Consider the following 16,144-nt stretch of genomic DNA (forward strand, 5'->3'; position numbering starts at 1 on the left):
ACCAATAAAAAGTCTTACCCTAGATCTGTTGTCATCTGATCATACTAGGCCTGCTAATATCACTGATACAATAAGTTGGTGGTTTTTGCTTTTCTTTATATATATTTTTTGTACTTTTACCCCTTTTTCTCCCCAATTTTGTGATATTCAATTGGTAGTTACAGTCTTGTCCCATCGCTACAGACTCGGGAGAGGCGAAGGTCGAGAGCCATGCATCCTCCTGAACACGACCCTGCCAAGCCACACTGCTTCTTGAGACACTGCTTGCCTAACCCGGAAGCCAACCGCACCAATGTGTCGGAGGAAACACAGTCCAGCTGGCAACCGAAGTAAGCTTGCAGGAGTCGTTAGAGCATGATGGGACAAGGAAATCCCAACCGGCCAAACCCTCCCTAACCTGGATGACGTTGGGCCAATTGTGTCACCTCATGGGTTTCCCAGTCACGGATAGCTGTGATACAGCCTGGGATCCAACCCGGGTCTGTAGTGACGCCTCAAGCACTGCGATGCAGTGCCTTAGAACGCTGCTCGACTCGGGAGGCGGCTGTTGTCCTTTTCTTCGGGGTGTTAACATAGAATAGTAAGACTCACAAATGTTCAATCTATAATAGCCTAGTTATTACCATACACATAATTTGTTATATATTCCAATAATGTATCTGTCTGTGTCTGAAACTAAATTGCACTAATTGAACCCAACTACAGTGATGTTCATGTACATATTTACTAAATGTATCCCTGAATTGAATCACATTATCTTAGTTTTTGCCCTTATCATGACTCCAATTGCATCGCATTGGGGACCAGCAGTAAGCCCTCTTCCATCCCCTTGGGTTTTCTAAAGCTACATCATGCTGAGCAATGTTGGGGAAACGTAAAAAAACAGTGTCCATAGATTCAATTACTTGTTGTGCTATGGTCATGCCATTTTATTTTTTCCATAATAAAATATTTAGTCTGCAGATCAGTAACTGTATTGTCACCGCCCCTTAGGATTTGGTAGGTTTGCTGCTCCATGCGTTTAGATCAGAGCAGTGACTGTATATGAATAGGTCAGAGGGAGTTTATAGCGATAGGGCGGAACTGGCTGAATTGGAAGAGGACGGGAGAGAATCCCAACATAAACACAGTGAAATATTGAACATATTTCTACTCTCACTCAAAGAAAAGACCTCTCCACTCTTCCGACGTTATCAATGGTGCGGTCGCTTTCAGTTTGGGTGTTTTCGTGGTGTTCCCTGAGCTTCCCTCACATTTCCCCGCCGTATTTGTCACGGAGGGAGGTGGTGGAACGCACGGCCGCCATCTTTGGGATCTGCCTATAGTACGGGAATCGAGCATCTGGGCCCCAGTTAGTCCAAGGGTGGAGATTTTAGACAACTCTACACACCCAATCTAAAGCAACACATCGGTTGACAACTTTGAAAAACATCAGAAATCAGTGCAAGGAAAATACAATACGGGAAAAAACTAATCCAGTTCTCTTCCTGTCCAAAATTGGCTAAACCACACGACATTATCTGCTCCGCTCAAACCATCCAGGCCTGTCGGAAGGGTGAGTTTAAACTGGCTAGGAATAACTAATAGATAGCCTCATATTTTTAACGCCTTAAAATGTAAATGGTACGACGTTAAACAATGCTTGTAACGAAGCCCTAAAATGTACTAATACCTACAACACTTGTCATATCACCATGTATTGCTTGCACACCACATAAGATACTAAGTTGGCTTCCATGGCTAGCTAGTAACATCAAGTTAGCTGCCTCAAGTTCTCGGCTGCTGAGCTAGCCTTAGCATGATTTCACATCGACCACACTACTCGAATGGGGTGTAGGTAACTAGCTACCGGTAACTTCGAATTTGTTGACATTAGTAAACTAACCAACTAGCTAGCTGGCTACCTAGCTCAAGTTGACTGCCTTGTCTAGTACAGTATTAAATGTTTTGTCGATTTGATTTTGGGGAGTTAAGAACTTTGAGCGAAGTCCTGGCTATAGCTAGCTAGGTACTGTTATGTGTTAGCTATGCCACTACTAGCCTTGGCTAGGCAGCTTGCCAGCGAGCAAGCTGTATGGTTATGGAGTCAAGGGACGTTTCTCAATGATGAGTTTGCCTTGAACGTGATTCGTCACTTGACAATCTTGCTACTGTACTATCACATTAACTAGGGTACATATGAGGTGTATGTTTCAAAGATCAGATGGTAAACAATAGTCTGTTTTGTTTTTATGTTATCTCTTTCTTTGACCCGCACGGGGTTTGTTTACAAATGCGGGGTGTTCCAGTCGTTATGCAGCATTAATATGAACAGAACACTTCTAAATGCATTTGAATAAGCCTACAATTTATTATTTTTAAGAATAAGATAGAATTTGGCAACAGTTTGCATTACCATCCAGCTGCTATTACCGTAGTTTAGACCTCTCTATGATTGGATTTGTTGTGACATTCATACTCCCCAAGCCATTAACATTGGCCTAAAAGTGCTCCATAAATGATGGAAGGCACGATAAATGGGATGTCCTCCTGGCATATTGATTCAGAATTGTAATTTCCCTGTTTCAGCTGTGTGTGTGTGTGTGTGTGTGTGTGTGTGTGTGTGTGTGTGTGTGTGTTTTGGTCAATGAAAATGAAATAAAATGGGTGCTACTTCACCTTGTGAACTGAAACGAGTAGGCTATGTGTTCATACTCATTTCATTTGTTTATGGGTGTCTATTACATAATCATTAAAATAAAGGGGTCGGGTCAATTTAGTTTTCAATTCAGGAAGTAAATTGAATATTGCTAATGGTTTTCTACTGTGAGGATTTATAAATTCATGAATTGAATTTCAATTCACTTCAAAAACGGTATAATGCGTACTGCAGAGAGAGACGCACATCCCATGGATGGACAATAAGGATGGCCTATGTTTTTATCCACACCTTTACATTGTCAATATCTGAGATGATTGATTAGCCTATCACAGACCACATTACACTTACACAGGTAATACAATACAGTTGTTTTCCCCTATAAGAGCTCCAAAGCAAAACCGTTGCTCGGCCTGTATAAGCTATGATAGAGGAGTCTTAATGCCCGAAAAAGTCCCAGCAGTGCCTATAGCTGAGCAAACAGGAAATGCAGTGCAGTGACAGCATGCAGAGGGAATTCCATCCCTCCAGATTTGTTGTCCTGTCCGGCTGCATTCTTGCTGCCTCTTGCTGCCTGTGTGTGTGTGTGTGTGTAGGGTGTCAGTAGCACGCCGAAGTGATTCATTAAAGGTATCAGTTCCATCGCTGTCACTGCTTTCACGTGCCTCCTGCTGTTCAAAACGTCATCATCATGAGAGAGAGGCTACAACAACAAGGCTCATTCATAAACAACAATGGCAATAAAGAACCACAGTCGCATGCCGTTAATGAGACTTTATTTCAGGGCTGTGGCTGCGTCTGTGCAGCAGGGTAGTGAGTGAGTCGTCCAGTGTTGTGGGACAAAAGATGTCTGCCTGCTGTGCCTGAGGGACTGGGGTCTGGCTGTGCTGTTCCTCCCAGGCCGAGAGGGAGAGGAACAGTCTTGTGACTGGCGTCAGAGAGGGAAAGTGTTGCTCAGTGTGTCTGTGTGCAGCTGATCATCTGAGCTGGCTGGGCACTGTCAACTTTCTTCAGATAACTAGCTAGCTATCAATAATTACATAATATTTAAGAGCCAGCAATAAATTACATGTTTATTGAGGCATACAGACGAAAATATTTTTGAATTACCCCCCCCCAAAATAATTAGGCACTAGTCAATTTTCTGGTGTTGTCGAGGAGTGGCTATGTTACTACCACATGTTGGTCTTCCTCAGGCAATGTTAGATTAGGCCTAGTAAAAAACAGTTCAGCTTTTTTATTTGAGAATTGAAAATACCCCCTAAATATGTATTTGAGTCAATTGACTGAGGAAGTGTGTCTGTATTGACCTGTACAGGTCTAACAACTAGCTAGTTTTATGTTATGGATGGTATGGTGCATAGCTCGTGTCATCTCTTCCTTATCTACTGTGTTGTAATGTTGGGTTTTCTTTGTGTGAGGTTGGGTTTTCTTTGTGTGAGGTTATCAGCTGCAGTGCTATTTTCTTTGTCTGTGTGCATACCAAAATAGTGGAGCAAGAGGGTGTTGGGGGAGAGGCGGAGTCACTGTCTATCAGCCCGGACACAGCACACTGGCTTTCTTACAGTAGTTGCTGTTTCTATGGAAACAGGAGACTGTGATCTCTTCCTACTTCGTTCGCCAGAATGGACCGAGAGCTATAACTGGCCACTCTCCAGAGCTCAGCCTTACATCACTGGCCAGTGTGACCATCCCTCGCTCCTATTATTAGGCTCTCCTCCTGTGGCATCCAGGGACGCTCAGAGGGCCATGATCCTAGAGTAATGGGCATACTAGTTTCTTTCTCATTGTCTGCCTAAAGCAGTCCGTGCCGTGCATCATATCCGAGGGAGAGAGCACTGGACTGAGTAAAAAAGTTGAAAGCACAGCACTAGTGTTTTTTCTTCTTCAAACCATTAATGACACAACTGAATTCTTACACCTGATGAAATCCTTGAGACAGACTGCACACAACTCTTGTTTCCGTGTGTCTTGGTTCTACTCTACTACGGGTGTTGGCTGTCACTGCATTTCCTCTACCTCATACTCAGCATGATACCTTGCTGTTCTGGTGGGAACAAAGTAAGGAAAAAAAGAATAATGACATTAACCACGTTTCCATCACAGTTTTTATGCGAGTAAAGTCATACCGTATAAAACATTTTTTTTAGACAGCTGTCATGGAAACAGGAAGTTTCGGTACAATTTTACATATGCAGACGGATAATTTCTTTCGACATTGTGGGATCTGTTTGTGTTGGTAAAATTGATTATGCGAGAAATGGCGGTGGAAACGCCTTTTATGCGCAAATATTGATATAATAACCATCATATCAAAGTAAACTTGGAGTCACGCGATGATATGGTGTGTGGTCCTCCCACTACGACTCGGGAAAGCGTGCAGTTTATTAGGCTACAGACGGTAACGGTGCGTGGGTAAAATCACTGGGGAAGCCCCCCCCCCCAAAAAGCCATATTATAACCTATGTGTTGTGATAATTGCGTTGTTTGCTCTATAACTTGTTAATTCATATGCCTTGTCACCGATATATAAGCCTAAAGGCAAAGACAATAAGAGGACACAGTGGCAGAGTAAATTCAACCACACCTTTGTTTTATCACAAAACCTGATAGTAACCTCTGTCCAGTGAAGTCCACAAAGCATATTGCATGTACAGTAACAGACATGACCTACAGCATGGTTAAGAAAGTTCATGTTTCCAACATTTTTGGACCACTAAAAGTTACCGCAAGTCGCAAAGAACACAGGAGCTGGCTCCACTATTTCAGCACCATTTCAACTTCAACATTTCAACATCATCAAATAACCTCTGCTTAGTCTAATACAGTGACAATTAAAAGAGACAAAACGATTTAGTCCAATCAACGTAAGCTAAATATGATTTGGCTGTCCATGGCTCTGATTTCTGTGTGTATGTATTTGTGTGTGTGTGTGTGTGTGTGTGTGTGTGTTTGCAAGTAGAAAAACATGTTGACTCACCCTACTTTTATTTTTTACCTTTATTTAACTAGGCAAGTCAGTTAAGAACAAATTCTTATTTACAATGACGGCCTAGGAACAGTGGGTTAACTGCCTTGTTCAGGGGCAGAACGACAGATATTTACCTTGTCAGCTCGGGGATTCGATCTTGCAACCTTTCGGTTACTAGTCCAACGCTCTAAATCCGAGTTTAACACCTCTGAAATTATCTTGATTACCAAAGCCAAACATTTTGAATTGCTTGCGGTTAAAGTGAACATATATAAGGACTCCCACATCACTGTAGTCAGCTGCTACAGACCGCCCTCGGCTTCGGGAGATGCACTAAACTCTCTTTCTGATGTCCTGCACAAGTTAAATGACTCTGAATTAGTTATTTTAGGAGATTTGAACTGGGACATGCTTACATCTCTATCGGACACTTTTAAAGAACTGTGTGACTCTGAATCTCGCTCAATTAATTAATGCGCCAACAAGACCGAATCCCAGAGCACCTAACAAATCAACTCTATTGGACATTATTCTAAAGAATACCCCTCAAATACACATCGACTGGGATATTCTGTAATGATGTTAGTGATCACTGTGCAATTGCTTGTGTTAGAAATGCAAAAATGACCAAAGCCAAACCCCGTTATATTTTAAAAGACATTTTAGACATTTTGATGAGCATGTGTTCTTATGTGATATGTACCATAATATTGACAGAGTAAGTCTGATTCCTGATGTTGACACTGCCTGGAACTATTTTCATATGAAATTTGTGTCAATTTGTGATAAGCATGCCCCTGTGAAGAAATTTAGAATCAGTGGAAGGGACAATCCCTGGTTTTCAGATAATTTGGCAGAATTAATTAGAAAGAGAAATATCTCTTGGGCTCAAGCTAGACATACAAATGTTCCTATTGACTGGGCCTCCTTCAGAGTGCTAAGAAACAAATGCACAGGATTGATCAGTTAGTCCAAATCAGATTACTATTTAAATGCAGTCACAGAGAATCTAAACAACCCTACCAAGTTCTGGAAGCTAATCAAATCAGTGTCAGGTTCTAATGTATCCTCTGGCCTTCCTGACCATTTAATGATGGATTCTAATGAAATGAAAGAACAAGCCGATATTGTAGGGTTTTTTAATAATGGTGGGGCTCAGGCCTCTAATGTAAGCTCGGTTACAGTCAACTGTGATATAGGCCCTCATGTGAACCATTTTAACTTTGAGCCTGTTTCTTATACTGATGTCTATAAAGCACTAAACGCAGTAGACACTAAAAAGTCTGCAGATCCAGACAACCTGGACCCCTACCTCTTAAAGACAGCAGCTGGTATTATTACTGAACCTGTGGCTTACATGTTCAATTTGAGTCTCTTGACCAATTCCATACCCAGCATTTAGAAATCAGCTTATGTCCTCCAACTGCTAAAGGGTGGAGATCCCTCAGATGCTAATAACTATTGTCCTATCTCCAAACTGCCTATCCTAGCCAAAGTCTATGAATCCCTAGTGAACTCAGTTAAAAAAACTTCTTAATTGAAAAGAACATACTGAGTGGGGTTCAGTCTGGCTTTAGATCAGGGCACAGCACCACAACTGCAGCTATGGCAGTGGCAAATTACATCATTAATGCACTTGATAAAAAGCAACATTGTGCTGCTCTGTTTTTGGATTTATCAAAGGCTTTTGATTCAGTTGACCATGAATTGTTGCTAGTAGACTCAGAAACATTGGTCTCAGTGAAGGGGCATTAAATTGGTTTAGGAATTATCTTTCTGACAGAACACAATGTGTATATACTGACAATCACAAGTCTAGCTTTCGTGAGATTAATATAGGTGTGCCCCAGGGTTCCATTTTAGCTCCAGTGTTGTTCTCAATTTTTATTAATGATTTGGGAAATGGGATGCAACCAGCAAAGTTACATATATATGCAGATGATACAGTCATATATTCAGATACAGTCATGGTTCAGGCTGTTGAAGAGCTCCAGACTGCTTTTCAATCAACGCAGGCCTCCCTTTATGGTCTCAAACTGGTCTTGAATGTATAGAAAACTAAATTCATGACCTTTACCAGAGCTAGAACTCTGCCAGAGAAGGTTAGCATTGTCACATCTGGTGGCTTATCCATTGAAAAAGTGTCATCCTACAAATACCTAGGTATGTGGTTGGATGACAAGTTGTCCTTTAAAGGTCATGTGGATAATCTTGTGACAAAGCTTAAATTGAAAATTGGGTTTTTATTTTTGGAATAAGGCTCGCCTCCCGCTTATGGCTAGAAAGAAACTTGTTCGGGCCACTTTTCTCTCTGTAATTGATTATGGTGACTTGTTGTATATGCATGCAGCCTCCTCTGTCTTACAGAGACTGGACACTGTTTATCATGCATCCTTGCGCTTTATTACAAATGCAAAGTCACTCACCACCATTGCACCTTGTACCAAATTTTAGGTTGGACCTCACTTTATATGCTCAGAAAGATACATTTGTATGTGTTCATCTACAAAGCCCTTTTGGGTAAACTCCCTCTTTACCTCTTTAGTCTGGTCTCCTTCACCACCAGCAGTTACCATACCTGGTCTGCTAGGTGGTTGCTACTTAAAGTCCCCAGGACATTTACAGTATCTGGCAAGACTGCCTTCTCTTCTAGTGCACCAGAGGCATGGAATAGTCTACAATCCATGCTTCATCTAGATATGTTAGTGCCACTGAATTCATTTAAAATATTGATGGGAGACTCTGTTACAGAGGAGTGTAAATGCTTTTTTTAGGCTGGATCATGTATGTTTTAATGATGTAATGTATTGATTGTTGCTGCCTTCTTGGCCAGGTCTACCTTAAAAAAGAGTCTCTCGGTCTCAATGGGCTTTTCCTGGTTAAATAAAGGTTAAATCATTTTATTTTTTAACATTTTAGTTTTATTCGGTACAGGAAAACTTAAGCGATAAAGTACATTTTGTGAACACTACGTCATCACGCAGATTTTTATGGTCAACAAGAGCAGTGCCTCTTTAGTTATAATGGCAACATGGCCCGAACCTGACTTTGCAGGAAAGTGTTGAAAGGAGGCTTATTCCGAGTTCATGGATGCCCCATCCCCCCCCATGTAGGCTTTTCACCATTAGATAATCACATTAGAAGTCCTATTCACTCTCTCTGTCCAGGCTGTTGTATCTTCTATGTCCCGGAGAATCAATTTCACCATTCACCCCCTCTCAATATCAGAACTTGATTGATTTTGGGTCCTGATTTTGGGTCCCATGTGGCTCAGTTGGTAGAGCATGGCGTTTGCAATGCCAGGGTTGTGGGTTTGATTCCTACGGGTCAGCAGTACAAAAAAAGTATGAAAAATGTAAGCACTCACTACTGGAAATCTCTCTAAATAAGTGCGTCCGCTAAATAACTAAGATGTATAAAAAAAAATATATTAATGTGCTTGCTAAGTGCTATTGTGCTAGTTCTCACTCTCTCTCCTCTCCATCCCCAAGGTGTGTACACATATGAGGCCGCTGTCCTGCAGATGAGCCGTCGGTGGGGGCTGTCGCGTCGCTGTCGCACATCCAGATAATCCCTGGCCGCGGCGGTGGCAGCACTGGCACGTCCCCCCCTTAGCATGCCCAACACCAGTCGGGCGGGGAGCCTGAAGGACCCCGACGTTGCTGAGCTCTTCTTCAAGGAGGACCCTGAGAAACTGTTCTCAGACCTGCGAGAGATCGGACATGGCAGCTTCGGTGCCGTCTATTTTGTGAGTACTTGGACCCACCACTCTGTGCTCAGTAACAGAGCTGGACTTCCATTCAGAACTGTTTAAGATATAGGGCAGGGTGTTGACTTTCTGTTTTTCTTCAGGCACGAGATGTGCGGACCACTGAGGTGGTGGCCATCAAGAAGATGTCTTACAGTGGAAAACAATCCAACGAGGTAAGAGACAGATTGTGTGTCAAATGCCATTGATGTTACACCAATTACCTTTCATAATTCTAGTTTTGTTAGTAAGCGTCTCTCACTCATTTGCAAATATAATGATTTTTTTCTGAAAAGCTCAAAAATATGTAAATCAGATAATTGTGTGACAATTTCAGCACAGAGGACAAACAATATTATCTATTAATCCCATGATAATTTATTTAATCAGTGGTGTGATGAAACATCATGTGTTCTCCAGGAAACAATTGCTTCATGTTATAAAGATTACCCAACTTCAATGAGTTGACACAGTAGAGGGCTGTTGCTGAAGTTGTTTGCTGTCTCAATATTGGTTTACCGTGAAAAGGCTCATTAGCATGTATTCTAACAAGGCCTATTCCTTCAAGATCCTGTCCTCAGTGGGTTCGGAGCATTAGACCTACAGTTTCTGTAAGGTTTGGTCTCCAAAGGGATTTGTTGTTTTTCTCAGCAGTTTAGAATTAAAACATCTTACTCGAGATAAGCGTATTTGCTTAAAGTAGTGGAACTGCCATTCAGTGGCCTATTCCCTAGGGTTCAGTCTAAAAACAGTTGATAATCAGATTTGAATCTGGCAAAATGACTGGATTGGGTAATTCATTAACCCAAAGAAGTAGAGTGGAACTCAAAGGGAAGTAACTAAAGTTCCATGTAGAACACCTAATACTTTCAGCCTGCATCTATCTCCTTATTGTTTGAAGGGGCAATCTGCAGTTGCAACATCCATTTTTGGATTTATACATGAATGATATACTTGATTCTTGAAAAATATAACTTATAAATAAATGCCATATGAGCTTAGTTCAACAGTATTACCCCATCGGAACCCAAAATATAAGCTTGTTTTACTCCAGTATATGTAAATGTTAGCAAACACTGTATAGCTTCAAAACATGCTTAAAACTATAATTGTGATATCGTGGATGGTCAGTCTATAAATTTGAGTGGTTAAATTTCTCCAGGCACATCCCTCAGCTTTTTTACCAAAACAAGATGCTGGGAGATTGGTCCTTTTAAAGCTTGTTATGCAAACATGATGTAATTGTTCCACTGTTTTACCTAACAGAAATGGCAAGACATAATCAAGGAGGTAAAGTTTCTGCAGAGAATACAGCACCCAAACAGCATAGAGTATAAAGGATGCTATCTGCGAGAGCACACTGCCTGGGTAAGAGTGTTTTCTAAATGGAAAATAATGCTATGATAACGTGGTGAATAATCTGAAACAGTACATTATTTAGCCCAGTATAACACTCTCTCTTTCTGTCTCTGTAGCTGGTGATGGAGTACTGTCTAGGCTCTGCCTCCGATGTCCTGGAAGGTAAGATGGCAGTTTTGAGATTATAAGACTGGTTCTTTGTGGTTTTCCCCATGATTTGCAGCACTTTCATCCTCTCTCTCTCTACATCCTCTGTAGTTCACAAGAAACCCTTACAAGAAATGGAAATAGCAGCGATTACCCACGGTGCTCTACAGGGGCTAGCTTACCTTCATTCCCACAACATGATTCACCGGTGAGTCCTCCTCGTACCTGTATGTGTGGACGTGCTAGACTGACTTCTTTGTGCCCTAAGGGAGGGGGTGTGCCTGTGCCAGTGGAACAAAGCTGTAATGACATCATCTCTCTCCTCTGTCTGGCTGACAGAGATATCAAGGCAGGGAACGTCTTGCTGACAGAGCCTGGCCAGGTGAAACTTGCAGATTTTGGTTCTGCCTCCATTGTCTCGCCAGCCAACTCTTTTGTGGGGACGCCATATTGGTGAGTTTCAAAATTCCAATGTATGAGAAAAAATAGATGGTGTTTGTAATATGGGGAAGAATTTAGAAATGTGGCACCATCTACAGTCTCATTCAATATTTTCCATCAAATCAAAAGCAGTGTACCGGTCATTAAAATGGGGATGTTTCCTCAGGATGGCCCCAGAGGTAATCCTGGCTATGGACGAAGGTCAGTACGATGGGAAGATTGACATCTGGTCTCTGGGAATAACCTGCATTGAATTAGGTAAACTCTCTAGTCCATGTACTCTGCTCTGGTTCAATTCTAGACTAGCTCTCCTGTTGTTTTAATGCTCTCCTTTATTCATTCCATATCTTAAACCAATATCTGGCCAGAGAAGAATGTAGACTATTTGTTTTTCTTCTTCATACTGGTTTGAATAATACAGTGCTTTCAGAAAGTATTCAGACCCCTTGACTTTTTCCACATTTTGTTTCGTTACAGCCTTATTCTAAAATGGATAAAAAAGTGAAAACAGGTTATTAGAAATTTTTGCAAATGTATTCAAAATAAAAAACATACTTTATTTACATAATTATTCTGACCCTTTGCTATGAGACTCAATTGAGCTCAGGTGCATCCTGTTTCCATTGATCACTTGATTGGAGTCTACCCGTGGTAAATTCAATTGATTGGACATGATTTTGAAAGGCACACACCTGTCTATATAAGGTCCCACAGTTGACAGTGCATGTCAGAGCAAAAACCAAGCCAGGAATTGTCCATAGAGATCTGTCTAGGCACAGATCTGGGAAAGTGTATCAAAACATTTCTGCAGCATTGAAGGTCCCCAAGAACACAGTGGCTTCAATCATTCTTAAATGGAAGAAGTTTGTAACCACCAAGACTCTTCCTAGAGCTGGCCATCCGGCCAAACTTAGCAATCAGGGGAGAAGGGCCTTGCTCAGGGAGGTGACCTAGAACCCAATGGTCACTCTGATAGAGCTCTAGAGTTCCTCTGTGGAGATGGGAGAAACTTCTAGAAGGACAACCATCTCTGCAGCACTCCACCAATCAGGCCTTTATGGTAGAGTAGCCAGACGGAAGCCACTCCTCAGTAAAAGGCACATGATAGCCCGCTTGGAGTTTGCCAAAAGGCACCCCCAAACTCTCAGACCATGGTCTGATGAAACAGATATTGAACTCTTTGGCCTGAATGCCAAGCGTCACGTCTGGAGGAAACTTGGCAGTATCATGCTGTGGGGATGTTTTTCAGTGGTAGGTACTGGGAGACTAGTCAGGATTGAGGGAAAGATGAACGGATCAAAGTACAGAGAGATCCTTGATGAAAACCTGCTCCAGAGCGCTCAGGACCTCAGACTGGGGCGACGGTTCACCTTCCAACAGGACAACGACCCTAAGCACACAGCCAATACAATGCTGAAGTGGCTTCAGGACAAGTCTCTGAATATCCTTGAGTGGCGCAGCCAGGGACTGGACTTGAACCCGATCGAACATGTCTGGAGAGACCTGAAAATAGCTGTGCAGCCACGCTCCCCATCCAACTTGACAGAGCTTGAGAGGATCTGCAGAGAAGAATGAGAGAAACTCCCCAAATACAGGTGTGCCAAGCTTGTAGCGTCATGTCATACCCAAGAAGACTCAAGGCTGTAATCGCTGCCAAAGGTGCTTCAACGAAGTACTGAGTAAAGGGTCTGAATACTTATGTAAATGTTATATTTCAGTTTTTATTTTTAATAAGTTCGCAAACATTTCTAAAAACCTGTTTTTGCTTTGTCATTATGGGGTATTGTGTGTAGATTGATGAGGGGGGGAAAAACAATGTAATCCATTTTAGAATAAGGCTGTAACGTAACAAAATGTTGAAAAAGTCAAGGGGTCTGAATGCTTTCAGAAGGCACTATAAATCTTTTGTCTGTCTTCCTATTACTTTAATATGACATCTATCTGTATTCCTCCTTGTTATGTTTTACTGTTAGTGGATCTTGGTAAACTATTGTTTTCTTTAATCTCTTTGTTTCTAGCTGAGAGAAAACCTCCACTGTTCAATATGAATGCGATGAGTGCCTTATATCACATAGCGCAGAATGAAAGCCCCACACTGCAGTCAAGTGAATGGTATGTCATGTACAGTGAGGGAAAAAGTATTTGATCCCCTGCTGATTTTGTACATTTGCCCACTGACAAAGAAATGATCAGTCTATAATTTTAATGGTAGGTTTATTTGAACAGTGAGAGACAGAATAACAACAAAAAAATCCTAAAAACCGCATGTCAAAAATTTTACAAAATGATTAGCATTTTAATGAGGGAAAAAAGTATTTGATCCCCTGCTAATTTTGTACGTTTGCCCACTGACAAAGAAATGATCAGTCTATAATTTTAATGGTAGGTTTATTTGAACAGTGAGAGACAGAATAACAACAAAAGAATCCAGAAAAACACATGTCAAAAATGTTATAAAATGACTAGCATTTTAAAGAGGCAAATAAGTATTTGACCCCACTGCAAAACATGACTTAGTACTCGGTGGCAAAACCCTTGTTGGCAATCACAGAGGTCAGACGTTTCTTGTAGTTGGCCACCAGGTTTGCACACATCTCAGGAGGGATTTTGTCCCACTCCTCTTTGCAGATCTTCTCCAAGTCATTAAGGTTTCGAGGCTGACGTTTGTCAACTTGAACCTTCAGCTCCCTCCACAGATTTTCTATGGGATTAAGGTCTGGAAACTGGCTAGGCCACTCCAGGACCTTAATGTGCTTCTTCTTGAGCCACTCCTTTGTTGCCTTGGCTGTGTGTTTTGGGTCATTGTCATGCTGGAATACCCATCCACGACCCATTTTCAATGCCCTGGCTTAGGGAAGGAGGTTCTCACCGACGGACGGTACATGGCCTCGTCTGTCGTCCCTTTGATGCGGTGAAGTTGTCCTGTCCCCTTAGCAGAAAAACACCTCCATGTTTGACGGTGGGGATGGTGTTCTTGGGGTTGTAGGCAGCATTCCTCCTCCTCCAAACACGGCGAGTTGAGTTGATGCCAAAGAGCTCCATTTTGGTCTCATCTGACCACAACACTTTCACCCAGTTGTCCTCTGAATCATTCAGATGTTCATTGGCAAACTTCAGACGGGCATGTATATGTGCTTTCTTGAGCAGGGGGACCTTGCGGGCGCTGCAGGATTTCAGTCCTTCACGGTGTGTTACCAATTGTTTTCTTGGTGACTATGGTCCCAGCTGCCTTGAGATCATTGACAAGATCCTCCCGTGTAGTTCTGGGCTGATTCTTCACCGTTCTCATGATCATTACAACTCCACAAGGTGAGATCTTGCATGGAGCCCCAGGCCGAGGGAGATTGACAGTTATTTTGTGTTTCTTCCATTTGCGAATAATCGCACCAACTGTTGTCACCTTCTCACCAAGCTGCTTGGCGATGGTCTTGTAGCCCATTCCAGCCTTGTGTAGGTCTACAATCTTGTCCCTGACATCCTTGGAGAGCTCTTTGGTCTTGGCCATGGTGGAGAGTTTGGAATCTGATTGATTGATTGCTTCTGTGGACAGGTTTCTTTTATACAGGTAACAAGCTGAGATTAGGAGCACTCCCTTTAAGAGTGTGCTCCTAATCTCAGCTCGTTACCTGTATAAAAGACACCTGGGAGCCAGAAATCTTTCTGATTGAGAGGGGGTCAAATACTTATTTCCCTCAATTTATAACATTTTTGACATGCGTTTTTCTGGATTTTTTTGTTGTTATTCTGTCTCTCACTGTTCAAATAAACCTACCATTAAAATTATAGACTGATCATTTCTTTGTCAGTGGGCAAATGTACAAAATCAGCAGGGGATCAAATACTTTTTCCCTCACTGTAGCTTCATCAGAGTTTACTTATTCTTTAGGAGAAGGCATTTGTCCACTTTTATAGTGTGTCATGGTGGGAACGAAACTAACTCTTCCTTCTTGTCCCCGTCTCAATTCAGGACGGATTACTTCCGAAACTTTGTAGATTCTTGCCTTCAGAAATTCCCCCAAGACAGGCCCAACTCTGAGGTGCTGTTAAAGGTAAGAGCTCTCATATCTTATTTATAATTATCATGATCTACCAATGCCAAAATGTATAGATAGATATCTAGCTAGCTCTGTTGACTTGATTTTGAGTGTATGTTAAATAAATAAATGAACGTGAATCATACCCACCCTCAACTCAAAAGAAAATGATTGGCCCCTCTGCCTCCCTCTCTTTCTCAGCATGCGTTTGTGCAGCGGGAGCGGCCCGACTCTGTCCTGATGGACCTGATCCTGAGGACCAAGGTTGCGGTGCGGGAGCTAGACAACCTGCAGTACCGCAAGATGAAGAAGATCCTCTTCCAGGAGGCTCACAACGGCCCTGCAGCCGAGGCACAGGACGGAGACGAGGAGGTCAGTCGCCCAATCTGGCTCTGCTCTCCTGTGGAGTTTAGTTTGAGATTAGCATGGTTTATACCAGAACCATTGTAGTCTTTGAAAACACCCTAGGTAGGCTAGAAATAATAAAGATAATATTTCATTTGTAAATGCGCATTTCCCACACTCAATGTATATGAGGTAGAAAACAGCACACAAACAACATTCAGCAAGAAGTAGAAAAAACGGATCACAATACATCAAATCATTACCTACTAATACAACATATAGACTTGAAGCAGATGTAGTTGTGTTTTAAACAAGGAAATAGTTTAGTAGTAGTTTCTCTAAATGGACTCATATATTTAGGTTAAGGGAGGCCTGGTGAGGGTGGCTTGGTTCTCTCAACATTCAGTTGTTTCTGTTTATCCTCTGCTCATAACCTGCGATAGTTGACACACTGTGATTCA

General features: G+C 42.0%; 1 protein-coding gene across 1 annotated transcript in view; it reads left to right on the plus strand.

The window, feature by feature from the left end:
* Window positions 1–1,012: 1,012 nt before the first annotated feature.
* taok1a (TAO kinase 1a) overlaps window positions 1,013–16,144 on the plus strand; it is a 29,576-nt gene continuing 14,444 nt past the window's right edge. Inside the window, exons 1-11 of the mRNA XM_029773212.1 lie at window positions 1,013–1,555; window positions 9,101–9,357; window positions 9,462–9,533; window positions 10,624–10,725; window positions 10,833–10,878; window positions 10,975–11,071; window positions 11,203–11,316; window positions 11,471–11,562; window positions 13,323–13,416; window positions 15,272–15,353; window positions 15,540–15,710. Coding sequence (XP_029629072.1) covers window positions 9,226–9,357; window positions 9,462–9,533; window positions 10,624–10,725; window positions 10,833–10,878; window positions 10,975–11,071; window positions 11,203–11,316; window positions 11,471–11,562; window positions 13,323–13,416; window positions 15,272–15,353; window positions 15,540–15,710 — 1,002 coding nt within the window. The 5' untranslated portion in view covers window positions 1,013–1,555; window positions 9,101–9,225. The remainder of the gene's footprint in view (window positions 1,556–9,100; window positions 9,358–9,461; window positions 9,534–10,623; window positions 10,726–10,832; window positions 10,879–10,974; window positions 11,072–11,202; window positions 11,317–11,470; window positions 11,563–13,322; window positions 13,417–15,271; window positions 15,354–15,539; window positions 15,711–16,144) is intronic.

Source organism: Salmo trutta, chromosome 13, assembly GCF_901001165.1.
Source record: "Salmo trutta chromosome 13, fSalTru1.1, whole genome shotgun sequence".
NCBI classification, from domain to species: Eukaryota; Metazoa; Chordata; class Actinopteri; order Salmoniformes; family Salmonidae; genus Salmo; species Salmo trutta.